Here is a 12905-nt window from a genome sequence, read left to right as displayed (position 1 = left end):
GCGCCAGACTCAGTATCTGGCCGAAGGGCTGCTGAACTTCATTCCAGCAACCCCTGCATACAGCGAGGATGTCCCGAAATACTGTGATGGGGATGAGAGGAGACTCGGTGGGAGGCACGAGGTGGTCCACGGACTCACTAGCGATGGATTCATGGTGGTCCTCCGTGCCACACACCGAGACCCCCTCCTCCTCCGGGTCGTCACTGCCAGCACCCGACACACACAAAACTCACACTGTCAGGTGGACGTCTCGGAGGTGCCAACTTGTCCCGGCTCTGTCACGATCGCACCCCCAGGATCGATGATTGGGGAGTACTCAATAGGTTCTTCTGTGAAACTGGCGTTTATGTGCACCAGCGGTTCCGTACGCCCCCCACACCCCACCCCTCCCCACACCCCCAACAACCTCTGTTTCCAAGCCAATGAGCGACCCAGTGGAAACGGTATTTCCCGACTCCAGAAATCCAGCCAGAGCCGGGACTAAAGGCGGAGAGGGGAGGCCATCTCCGGCCCCGTCAGAACCCACAGGTCCAGCAGGCAGGGCAACATTTTCCCTCGTAACTGGCTCAGTACGTCATGATCGGGAGTGAATTATGGCTGGGAGGGCCAACCCTTTGGGGCCTCACCCACCCTTCATGCAGGTCCCCCGATCCCAGTGTGCAAAATGGGTGACTTTTTCAGAGGCGTCCCCAGGCTCCTCCAGCACGAGCAGGGCTCTACTTGCTCTTTCGGGAGGGGCCACATGCAGAGTGGACTTCCGCTCCCTCCATCCTGATGGGTAGGGACCTACTGCCCAGGCTTCACAGTCTGGATGGTGGTTGGGGCAGGGGGAACCAGCGGACACACACCAGAGGACAGCGCCCCTCCAGCAGATGGACCTTGCCCTCAGGATCCTGTGTTACCTCTGTGGCACAACCTGAGGTGTGCTTTCTTCTCTTTTCCACATTAGGCCACGTAGGCTCAGAGAACTCCATGTCGTCAGAGGCCTCCACCACCGTTCTCTCACGTTGACTAGTTACCCTGGGCCTGAACTAGCCCTGGGGCAAGTGGGTTCCCGGGTTCGGGACTTGGGCTGATTCCAGACTCAGATTGTGCCTCAGTCATCAGGGGACGCGCCTATCGGTGTTCATTCTTTCTCCTGGTCATCCTTCTACTCGGAAGGGCACACCCCTACTTTCCAGAGTCGAAAAAAAACAAGGCCTCCGGAACCAGCTGAGCGGTGTCTGTTAGAGGTGTAGGGGGATTGGGAAGAGGTGCAGCGGCGACACCTTAGGCTGCCGATGTGGGGTTGGGGGTGCCGGGAGTTTGGGGCAATTCTTTTGAAAGTATCCCTCCCCTTTGCAGGAATGTTACCATCCGAGGTCGAAAAGACATGGTCGGCCATCCCTTGGAGCTGAGCAGCAAACTAGCCTTCCGTGACCTCCTCCCACGCTAACTGCCTCAATAGCCTGCGGCGTGAGGAGTAGATATGTCAGAGGCTGTTCTCCCGAAGACTGAGCGGTACTGGGGTGATCCCGAACCTCACCTCATCCAGATGACGCAGGTGGGTGAGGTTGAGCCCATCGAGAATAAAGGGCGGGACGTTCGAGAGAGTCACACGCTCTGGCGTGGCTCCAGAGGGTCCACTTGCAGAAAAGCCCCGGACACGATGAACCCCCAGCTCAGGGCCCGGGCCCTTGCCTGCTCGGCCATCAGGAAAAACACTTCCCTGTCCATCTTTGAGGCTGCAACATTGGCCGAGGGGCCAACAACCTCTGTCATTGCCTCAATGCTTTCCTCAATAGTTATGGTTTGTTGGGTGTAATTCTTCACTCCATGCTTTGATGTCAGCATTTTAAATGTGATGGGGATACAGGAGCGGCTGAAACAGCTGCTGTAGCAGAGGAAGGCCCCACCACTGGAGACGAATGTGAAGCCATGCGCTGGAAGAGTCAGACCCAACGTTAAAAAAAATAGATCTGGAGAGAACATTAATAAATAAATAACAACAAATTGTCCAACAAATACTGTACTGGAGATTATGGTAGGAGAGAGAGGGTGAAGGGGAAAAAAGGCCAGGAGAAATCTTTGCCGAACTTAATCCAAGGCAGTCCATTCGCTGGTCTTGCAGTTGGAGGTGGTCGGTGGGGGGCGGGGGTGGCGATGCCTTCTCCTGGGACAGCTGTAAGCTGCCCAGGCACACTTTGTTTCCAGTGTTGAGGGAAAAAAGAGAAAGTTTCATCACCTGGGCAGTTCCAGCTATCCCAGGCTAGGTTGTTGGGGTGGGGAGGGAGTTCCTATTTAATGCTGTTAAACACAGGACCTCCCTGTCCTTGCTCCAGCCAAGGACTTTAGGCCTCATCCTTCCCGCTCCCCACAATAATCAATCAAGAAGCCAAACTCACAAGAGCTGCCAGTTCTTTTGGCCTCCTCTATTTCCCTCATTCAAAATAAGGAGGGATGCAAAAACCTTCCTTTCAATCTCGGTCTTTCTACTTGCAACTGTCACGCAGCCGCCACCTTATAGCTTGTATCACACAACCACGGTCAGGTGAACCTCGTTCACCACACAGCACCTCCAATCAGGCAACAGCCAACGCCGTACTGTACCTGTCCTTGGAGTGTTTGATGCGGCAGTGTAGTGGGAGTTTTATTCTATCTAACCCCGTTTTTTAACTTTTATTTGGGGAGGGAGATTAGCTCTGTATATAACCCCGTGCTGTAACTCCCCCAGGAGTGTTTGATGGGGACAGAGAAGAGGGAGCTTTACTCCATATCTAACTCGTTTTATTTTTATTTTTTATAAGGTGGTATTTATACCCCAGGCCACTTTGTATTATTTTTGTTGAGAAGGCCTTTATTCACCAGGTCACCTTTAAATACATTTTATAATAACTTGATCAAAAACAGCTAAATGAACCAAAACCTCAAATTAAAATGTCATTTTCGGCTTCAGTGATACACTCCAGCCCCTTCGGTGCCCACCGATTGCGAAGGCCTCAAGCATACTGGCGGACACTGCATGCTCCTTCTCCAAGTACACCTGAGCGGTAACATAACCTCGGAGGAGTGACAGGCAATCAGGGCGGACGGATCCCGACATCTCCTCGCCTGGACCTGTGAAATGCCACCTTTGCCAGGCCCAGGAGCAGCCCGACGAGGGGATCGTCATGCCAGACCACGCCACACCACCCTGGGTGCACAAAGGCCAGCAGCGCCAGGTGAACTGCAAACGAAACTTGAAGAGCAGCCCCTTTAAATATGTAAACAGGGGCCGCAAATTCACACATATATACGTGGAACATGGACTCGTCCAAGCCACAGAAGTTATAGCCAGACTGGGAGTCCGTGAACCTGCTTAAAGGTCTATTGCACGGGACTACCCTATGCAGCACCTTACACCCCAGCTCCCTGATGTAAAGTGGGGAGGACTCCCATGTAGAGAGACCGGCACCGGGGATTCCCCTCACTGCTAGACTGTAACACAAACTGCCAGGGCATGTCTGGAAAGCTGACGAGGGCGAGGAAGTGGAGAGTGTGCAGGAGCATCCCGTGCTGGAAACCCCTCCATGGCGTTTGGAATGGCATGGAGGGTATTTACGAGAGGCGGCTCGGGTTGTGTGTTACCAAATCCCGAGGAGGGTTTCAAGGCCTCAGGGTCCGATGAGCAGTTTCGGCCGAGCGTGGGTCAGCTCGGCCAGGACTACTTCACACTCCTGAGCTCCATCATCACCCGCAATGAGAAGCGTCCCGGAGGTTTCGGCTACTCTTACACCCGTCGGTGCGTCCCCTGCACAACAAATCCATAATTCCTGTGCCATCAGCCAATCTCATACATACCACATCGACCGGGTAAATGTGCTTCGTTATTGTGGTCCAAAAAGTGTGGAATTGAAAGGCGTTGATTTGAACTGTTTGTGCAGTGACTGTAATTAATGTCAATCTCCTTGGACCCTAATTGCGTCACAGGAGGTTGTTCCTCGTCTATTAATAAGGGACTCCTTTAAGTGTCTTATCCCGCAGTGTCAGCTGGAGTATCACCCCCGGCACTAACAGGGATCAGAGGCTCCAGTGAGAGGGAGAGGATAGATCAGAATCTGAAAGCAATAGATTGTAATGTTACAATAATGGGTCCGAATTTGAGAACAATAGATTGGAATGTTAAAATAATAGGTCAGAATCTGAAAGCAATAGATTAGGATGTTGCAACATTTGCCATGAGTTTATCCGATTGGTTTGGCAAGCTAACTGCAGATTATGATTGGATAACACTAGATTGGCGGATCATTTGTGCCCTTCAAATGATTCAACGTACTTACTATCCCATCCTGGCAATTGTTGGTATCCCAGGTAAGTCTCTCTGTCCAGTTATTAATTCTATAAATCGTGCTTAGCTGTATTACTGCTCTTGTCATTTACTCTGCTATCATTGCTACTGTTGGCTTTCCTGGTAAATCTCTATCTCCAGCTATTAACTCTGTAAGCCATTGCTAACTGCATTATTGTTCTTTTACTTTACTGTCTCATCTTTGCTACTGTTGGTGCCCCTGGCAAATTTCTCTATCCGGCTAATGTATGTGCAAAGCACAATTTATTGCATGGTTGTCCTTGTTATTTAAGTTTTGGAAATTGGGGCCATTGTTTGCCACACCCATCACAAACGCTGCTTTCTATCCAATGAATTCACGAATATTTGAGCCTGAAAGAGGGTCTTCAATTTCTGAATGATTCATTGACCGTGAGCTGAGTTCCAATACCGTATCCTGTCCGTCACCAATCCTGTCTACTACCACACCCCTAATATCCTCTGTCTTAGGCCATCTGCTCCTTAAACAACTGTCTATCTCTTTGTTAACTCCAGAGTCGAATATCCCAATGCTACCCTGACAATCCTCTCAGTTACAAACCTGCATAAACCATAGCCCATATAATTATGTGCTGTCATATCCTAACTCACATAAAATCCTGATCACCCATCACCTCTGTGCTTACTGATCTACAATGGTTTCTGGTCTAGGAGCATCACAATTGTAGTAGTCGTATTCTTGTGTTCAGAGCCCTCCATGACCATTTCTCCTCCAATTAGTCCCGTTCTGCTGTCCGATTCCCTTATTCAGGCAATTTGTTTCCCTTAGAGTATTTATCCAATTCACCTTTGAAAGTGTTTTGTTTCGCCCTCTCTCCCTCTCCGTGGCTGCAGTTCTCGGTTCCAATAAGCTACTTGTGCCAAGGATGTGTAGCCTAGAAGCCTTAACATGGTGAGGGCTGTTTGTGGCTGCTCTCCAGTGGTGCTCCATGCTGAGGAGAGTGTTCTGGTAGGATTGACACATGTCTTTCAATCTTGCTCTCTGCATGTCCACTGTCCACCCGTGTTAGTCACTCTCACCTGAACATGCATACAGCAGCACAAGAAATCCCCCTCTCGTGTTATTTAAAAGGAACAGGCCACCAACATACAGGTGAGGTGCTTTTGACTTACTACTGCTATTGTAAGGTTAGTGGAGGTGCTGCGGATGGTTTTATGGAGGTTGTGTTGTGAGCTGCTGCTGACATTAAGGGAGGTCAGAGGATTTGGTGACCCAACTCCGTACGAGGTATGGGAACTGTAGTTACACTGGCTCTGGGTATGTCACATGACCAACCAATGGAGCAGAGGCTGAAGAGTGGCAACGCTCTGTAAAGAGGGAGGAGGAGGCGGGCTCTGCCCCACCCACCCCGGGTTTTCCAAGAGCATTTTTCATACCTGCACCTATCCGATGGGCAGTGTGTGAGGTAACTCTGATTCAATCAGGACGTGGTCACAAAACTGTGCCACCTCCTGCAACACGACCTGGAACCTCACACCAGGGTGAGGACGGAGCTTCCAGTGGCTGTTAATGTCACAGTTTCATTAACCATCTATGTATCTGGATCTTTCCAGGTAGGAGTGGCTGAGGTATTTAGAAGCAGGAAATTCGGCCTTTCCACTCCATGCCGGTTCAGTGCAGAGCTATCCAGACAGTCCCAATCCCTGCTTGATTCTGGGTTATGTTGCCAAATCTCTGGAGTGGAGCTCAAATCTATTTGGACTCAGGGATGATTCCAGTAACCCTGCGAGTTCATTTGCTTCAAGTGCCCATCCAGTTTCCTCTTGAGATTATTGATTGTCTCCACTTCCACACCCGTGTGTCTAGCAAGTTCCAGGTAGTTACCACTTGCTTCTTAAAAATGTTCTTCCTCATATCCGCCCTGCAGTTCTTCCTCAAGACTTTCAATCTGCGCCACTCGTCCTTCGTCCATTAATTAACGGTAAAAGCGTTTTTTTTGTCTGTCTAACTTACCTAAGCCTGCCATAATCTTGTACACTTTTATCAAATCTTGCATCAGTCTTCTTTGTTCCAGGGAGAACAATCCCAGCGCTTCCAATCTAACCCTGTAACTAACCCCCAACCCCGCCCCATCCCTGGAATCATTCGGGCAAATTTGTTCTACACTCTCTCAAGGGCACTCGAATCCTTCCTGAAGTGTGGTGACCGGAACTGGACTCAAAACTCCAGCAGGGACCGAACCAGAGATTTCTAAAGGTTCCACATAACTTCGCTGCTTTTGTACTCTTTGCCTTAAGATCCCATATTCTTTACGAACCAATCTCTCAATACGTCTTGCCACCTTCCAAGATCGATGCTCAAGTAGTCTCAGGCCCCTCGGATTCTCGACACACTTTCAAACATTTTTCTTATTCGTTCATGGGATGTGGGGAACACAGGCCACGCCAGTATTTATTACCCATCCCTAATTGCCCTTGAACTGAGTGGCTTGCTAGGCCATTTCGAGGCATGTAAGAGTCAACCACATTGCTGTCGATCTGGAGTCACCTGCAGGCCAGACCAGGTAAGAACAGCAGATTTCCATCCCGAAAGGGCAACAATCGACAATGGTTTTAATTCCAGATTTATTAATTGAATTCAAATTCCACTTTCTTTCAGTTAGTGGGATTCGAACCCATGCCCCCAGCGAAATACCTGGGTTTCTGGTCCAGTGACAATACCATTACGCCACCGCCTCCCTGTGTAATTATCTGTTCTTACGACCTGGGCAAGAGGCGTGCATTGCTCATTCAGTCCCACATCTCCACAGGTCAAAGGACATATTTAAATTTTCCCTCTTACTGAAATAATAGATCAGATGCAATTTTTGTCCCCAGAATAAAACACACCAATCAGGATTTCTATACTAGCAACCTAATTATCTATTTAGTATAACCCAAACCGTAACCAAAACTAAAGTAATACAAAGGCGTAAATTAGAAATATTAAAACTCTTTATTTATCCTAGCCCTCACACACACATTCACATACACAACCGGTTAACTGGGAAAACATTGATTTTTTTAACAGCTGTTACAAAAAATATAGAAGGAATACAAATAAGTTAGACTGAAGAGAAAATGTGGAAGTCCTTTGATTTGGGGAGGTCTCCCAAAGTCGAATAGGTGACTGCCAATAGGATCTTCCGAGAATAGTTCTTTGCAGAGGATGTTGGTGATCAGTCTTGATAGGCTTTCAAGAGATGCAGTTACAGAACGCTTGACGTAAGTCTGACATCAGGTGTGCAGCAACAAGTGCTTAACTTCTCACACAATTGATGCAAAGTTCCTTCAAAGATGCAGAATGTCTTCAAAGAGCGGTAATAGTTGGACTTGATACAGGATTTGTCTTTTCAAGAGAAAGATAAGCAGGGTCTTCTTCTGTTGTGCTGGCAAGTCAGGAAGCAAACTTCTATCTGCCCTATGGCGAAAACCAACTGGCTTTTTAACATTTCAAAGTGAAACAAATCAGTACAGCAGCAATCCTGTGACCGTTGTAAATCGTGGTCTGTCATTTCCTTGCAAACATCTCCCCCCTCAGGTTAGAACACCCCTGCTGTGTTTCCGTGAAATTACATGCTATCCAGTACTTGTTTACTAGCCAAAAACAGGAAAGGTCTGGTAACTTATTTTAAAAACAACCACAAAGCTAGAAACAAAGAAAATAGGAACAGGAGTAGGCCATTCGGACTTTCCAGCGTGCTCCACCATTCATTATGATCATGCCTTGATCATCCAACTCAGTAGTCTGCTCCCACTTTCGCCCCATCCCCTTTGATCCCTTTAGACCCAAGGGCTATATCTAACTCCTTCTTGAAAGCATACAATGTTTTGGTCTCAACTGCTTTCTGTTGTAGCGAATTCCATAGGCTCACTACTCTCTGGGTGAAGAAAGGTCTCCTCATTTCAGTGCTCTAAGGTTTATCCCGTATAGCTAGAATATGACCCTTGGTTCTGGACCCCCCACCATCGGGAACCTCCGTACTGCATCTACCTTGTCAAGCCCTGTTAGAATTTTAGAGGTTTCTATGAGCCCCACCCTGCTCACTAGTCTGAACTCCAGCGAATATAATTCTAACTGACTCAATCTCTACTCGTACGTCAGTCCCGCCATCCCATGAATCAGTCCTGATTCAGCCTTTTCAGTTTTAAAATGTGGAATCTCAAGTTTTTCTTTTGAACGAAACTCTTGTTCCAATTAGATATTGTCTCTCCTAGTCCTGTAACAAAATGCATCACCTCACAGTTGCCAGTATTATATTCCACCTGCCACTTGTGGTCCATTTTGTTCGCCTATCTGTGTCCTGTTGCAGGCGGTTTCAGTCATCGTCACAGTTGGCCATTCTTCCAAGCTTGATATCATCACGAAATATTGAAATTCTACTCTGTATTCCACGATATAAGCCATTGCTACAAAACAAACAAAGTAGTGGTCGCAGCACTAACACTTGTAAAAAACCCACTGTCGAACATCCTCAAATCTGAAAAACAACCATTTATCACGATTCGCAGTTATCTGTCCTTAAGCCAATATTTGATCCAGTTGGACACTGACCCTCCAATTCCAATTGACTCAATTTTGTTATCCAAGCTTTTATGGGGTCCTTTTTCAACGCTTTCTTAAAATCCATGTATTGAAAGTCCAATGCATTTCATTCATCAGCCTTCTATTTTACTTCATGAAAATTTTCAGTTAGCTTAGTCATGCATGATCTGCATTTAACAAGTCCCTCTGACTATCCTTAATTAATCAAACCTATCCAAGTGACTGCTCATTCCACCCTCCCCTCACCCCTCCCCCCACCCCCCACGCATTGCCCCCTGGCCCCGATGTTTGACACACCAAAGATGTTAAACTCACTGGCCTTCAGTTGCGTTTTATGTCAATTTATCTGGAGGATGATTGAGGTGAGGCGATTACATCATTTTCACAGTCAGCAGGGAGAAGCTGGAAGAGAGTTCCCGTAGCTTTGCCGTGATAGCTGGATTCCTGATGATGTAGGTGATTTTGGGCGCCTTCCTATCAACGGGGAGCGAAACAGGACCTGAAAGAACTCTCACTCCATTAATGTACGTTGGTGTGTGAGCATGTCAGTGTGTGAGCACATCCCGATTAGACCCCGCGACTGTGCCACATTTTTCTGGTGTCTGGGGCACCAACGATGGGCTTGGCCCAGGCCTGGTATAGTACTAGCAGTGGCCTTCGCTCTCTGACAGGCCATAGCTACCACAGTTCACTTACCTGGTGTCTGGGGCTCCAGAGATGGACCTGCTTACAGCCCTGGAATAGTTCCAACAGGGGCCGCTGCTCCCCGACCCGATCAAGTGTTGTCACCACACTTACCTGGGGTATGGAGCTGCAGCACTCGTCTTTGTCCCAAATCTGGTGTGTTACTGGCAGTTCCACTGCTCCCGGTGGTGTTTCCATTTCTAATGAGCTACTGGCCCTCTGATTGTCCAGCAGCTTTGGCAAGCGGTATCCCTATCTTAAAAGGTATGGGGACCTGAGCATCAGGTAGTCAATTGCCCGAGCATCACTGAATTAGTGGGGGCTCCGGATTGCCTAGGCGAGGTTCCCCTCACCTTCGCCACCCCCACTGGGTCCACTAAATGTGGTTCCCTGTCCCCATTATAAATCCCTGTCACTGGTACAATAATTAGATTCATCACTGAATGCAGTAACGAACTTAAAAAATTCACCACAATCTCTTTCAAACTGTTATTTTTACTCCGAGGCTGATAAATTTCCTTGTTTGCATTTAACTTTGTGACGATTGAGATTATTTGTTTCATTGATTTTTCAGTGGACTCATTTCCAATTATTGTTTTGAAATAATTGAATTCCGTGTTGCCTGTCACAGGCGAGGGAATCTCTCTCTCAGTCCAACATTTAACGTTCTATACAAGAGCAAAGTGCTGCAGATGCTGGAAATCTGAAATAAAATAGAAAATGCTGCAGATATTCAGAGGGGCTGGCAGCATCTGTGGAGAGAGGAACAGAGTTAATGTTTCAGGTCAGTGACCCTTCATGAGAACTGGAAGAGATTAAAGATGGAATATTTTTTTAACCGAGTCCGGGAAAGGAGATAAGGGGAGGATTGTGTTTAACATTCAGTTTAGCTATTCTTTTGTAATATGATCTCTCCTGCCTACCACCCTATCACAGACCTTCGCATTTGTTCTTTCAGGTCCAATCATTTCAATACATCACTGGATACAGGAACATATTTGCAAATCTCAATACTTCTTCAATCCAACTGGTAACTTTGCTCCCAGCCTGATATATAATTTCTCTGTTTGTTTCTCTTCCTCACAGTTAACTTGCTGACGATTGGGATCCTGCCTCGGGGAAAGTGTGGTCTCTCCAAATGTGTCACTCGCTACCTGGTGGCCATGGCAGTGGCGGATCTAGTGGTTATTATCCTCGACCTGCTACTGAGGCATATTCCTATTGTTTATCGTGAACAGTTTCAGTTCCTGCGGTATTCCATCCCCGTATGTAATATCCACGCTGTCCTGCTTTATTCAGCCATAGACTGTTCTGTCTGGTTCACCGTCACTTTCACCTTTGATAGATTTGTGGCCATTTGCTGCCGGAAGCTTAAAAGTAAATATTGCAGCAAGAAAACGGCAGCTGTGGTTCTGGGAACAATGACTGTGCTGAGCTGTTTAAAGAACATCTTGTGGTATTTTATGTTAACAGGTTGGTATTGGCTGCTGAACCTCCCCTGGTTTTGTGTTGTGAAAGATCATATTCAAATATCTCTTGTCTGGGGATCAATCGAGTTCCTCCATCATATTCTAACTCCATGCGTTCCATTTGTGGTGATTCTGCTGCTCAATGCTTTCACTATCAGACACATTTTAGTGAGCAGCAGAGGACGCAGGAGACTCCGGGCTCACAGCAGTGGGGAAAGTTGCAGAGACCCAGAGATGGAGAGCCGAAGGAAATCCATCATTTTACTGTTGGTTATCTCGACCAATTTCATTCTGCTATGGGCAGTGCTTATGGTGTATTCGGTATGGTGGCGGATGTGGTATTTGGGGTATGATTCTCTATTTCTACCTGGCTTTTTGCAGGAACTGGGTTTCATGTTGCAGCTCCTGAGTTGCTGCACAAACACTGCGATTTATGCCGTGACTCAGACTCAGTTCAGAGAGCAGTTGAAAAATGTGCTGCAATATCCCTTTACTCCAATTATTAAATTCATTGAAAGATAAGAGGAACTGAATAACTGACTATTTACAACATCCGTGGATGTGGGGGCGGGGCTAGAATGTCGCTATGGTGACAGAGCGGATCGAGACCTATCTCGAGAGCGATGGAGCGGGGTCGGGGCCTTTCGCCTGGCAGCCATAGCAGGGGCGAGGCCAGTCGCTATGGTAGAGCAGGGCGGTGCCGAACCGTGTGGAGACAGAGCGGCGGTGGGTCCTGTCAATATTGTGCAGAGCAGGGACCGGTGTCAGAGCGGGTCGCGTCCTGTGGTGGCTCAGCGGGGTGCGTGTCCTGGAGGTGTGATGATGGTGCTGGTGGGGTCCAGTCCCGATGCTGACTCAGTGTGGGGCGGGATTTCGTTATTGTGACATTACGGGGCGTCGCTTGTCGCTATAGTCAGAGCGGTGCGGGGTCTGTCGCTATAGTGGCTAAGCGGAGGTGGGGCATGTTACGATGTTGACAAAACGACACCGGGCTTGCGGCCAAAATGACAGAGCAGGGTCAAGGACAGTCCTATTTTGACAGATCAGAGCCATGTCATGATGGTTAAAGAGCAGCAGCGGGGCCTGTCGCTATGATGATGTGCCGTCGGACAGAGCCTGTTCCTCATGATGACGGGAGAGCGATGCGGAGCGTATTCCCAAGCGTGGCAGAGGAGTGGTGTCAAAGCGAGTTCCGATGGCGGGGGTGGGTGTGGTGGTGGGTGGAGCCTGTATTCATGGTTTGGGGTCTAGGGGCGAGGCCTGCTCCCATGGTGACGGGGAAGTTGCAGCCAGAATTTTCCACAATCGATTATAATCTTGATAATTCCTTTATAATTCTGAGAATCGATAATAATTCTTTCTAACCATTGATACACCTTTCAAACTCTTTACACCCATTCATCATCCTCTATAATACTTCATGACCACTTATGATGCATGTTAATAATTTGCAGCCCTTTAACGCCCGTCGTTATCCTCCATATCCCTTTTTAACAGGTTATAATACCTTACAATTATTTATAAAGCTTTATAATCCTTTATGATCCGCTATAGAAATTTATAATGTTTCCGAATACTCCATAATGCTTTTTAACTGTTTATAATTCTGTATAATAATTTATAAACTTTATAATTGTTTATGATTTCGCATTAATCCTGTGTAATCCTTTGAAAAATAAATATTTTATTACTCTTTATAACCCTTTATTGTCATTTATGGGGCGTTATACTCATTAATAACCCCGAAACATCTCATACATTCACTGCCATGGAAAGGCAGCATTTAAAATGACGACCGTGGATTGCTCTCATTGTTAGATCACTTAAAATGGCCGCAGTGCTTGTCACTTTAAATGGCCGCAGTGCATGCCACTTCGATGGG

The 12905-nt window shown here is 47.5% G+C and overlaps 1 protein-coding gene across 1 annotated transcript; it reads left to right on the top strand.

Annotated features, from left to right (window-relative positions):
• Nucleotides 1-4196: 4196 nt before the first annotated feature.
• On the top strand, nt 4197-11545 carry LOC137359127 (probable G-protein coupled receptor 139). The gene is made up of 2 exons (XM_068025208.1): nt 4197-4329; nt 10641-11545. Exons 1-2 carry the CDS (start codon nt 4197-4199, stop codon nt 11543-11545), a joined length of 1038 nt encoding a protein of 345 aa, XP_067881309.1.
• Nucleotides 11546-12905: the final 1360 nt, after the last annotated feature.

The sequence above is a fragment of the Heterodontus francisci genome, unplaced genomic scaffold (genome assembly GCF_036365525.1).
Source record: "Heterodontus francisci isolate sHetFra1 unplaced genomic scaffold, sHetFra1.hap1 HAP1_SCAFFOLD_64, whole genome shotgun sequence".
Taxonomy (NCBI): domain Eukaryota; kingdom Metazoa; phylum Chordata; class Chondrichthyes; order Heterodontiformes; family Heterodontidae; genus Heterodontus; species Heterodontus francisci.
Note: the sequence above shows the minus strand (reverse complement) of the source record. Positions and strands in the feature narration are given on the sequence as shown.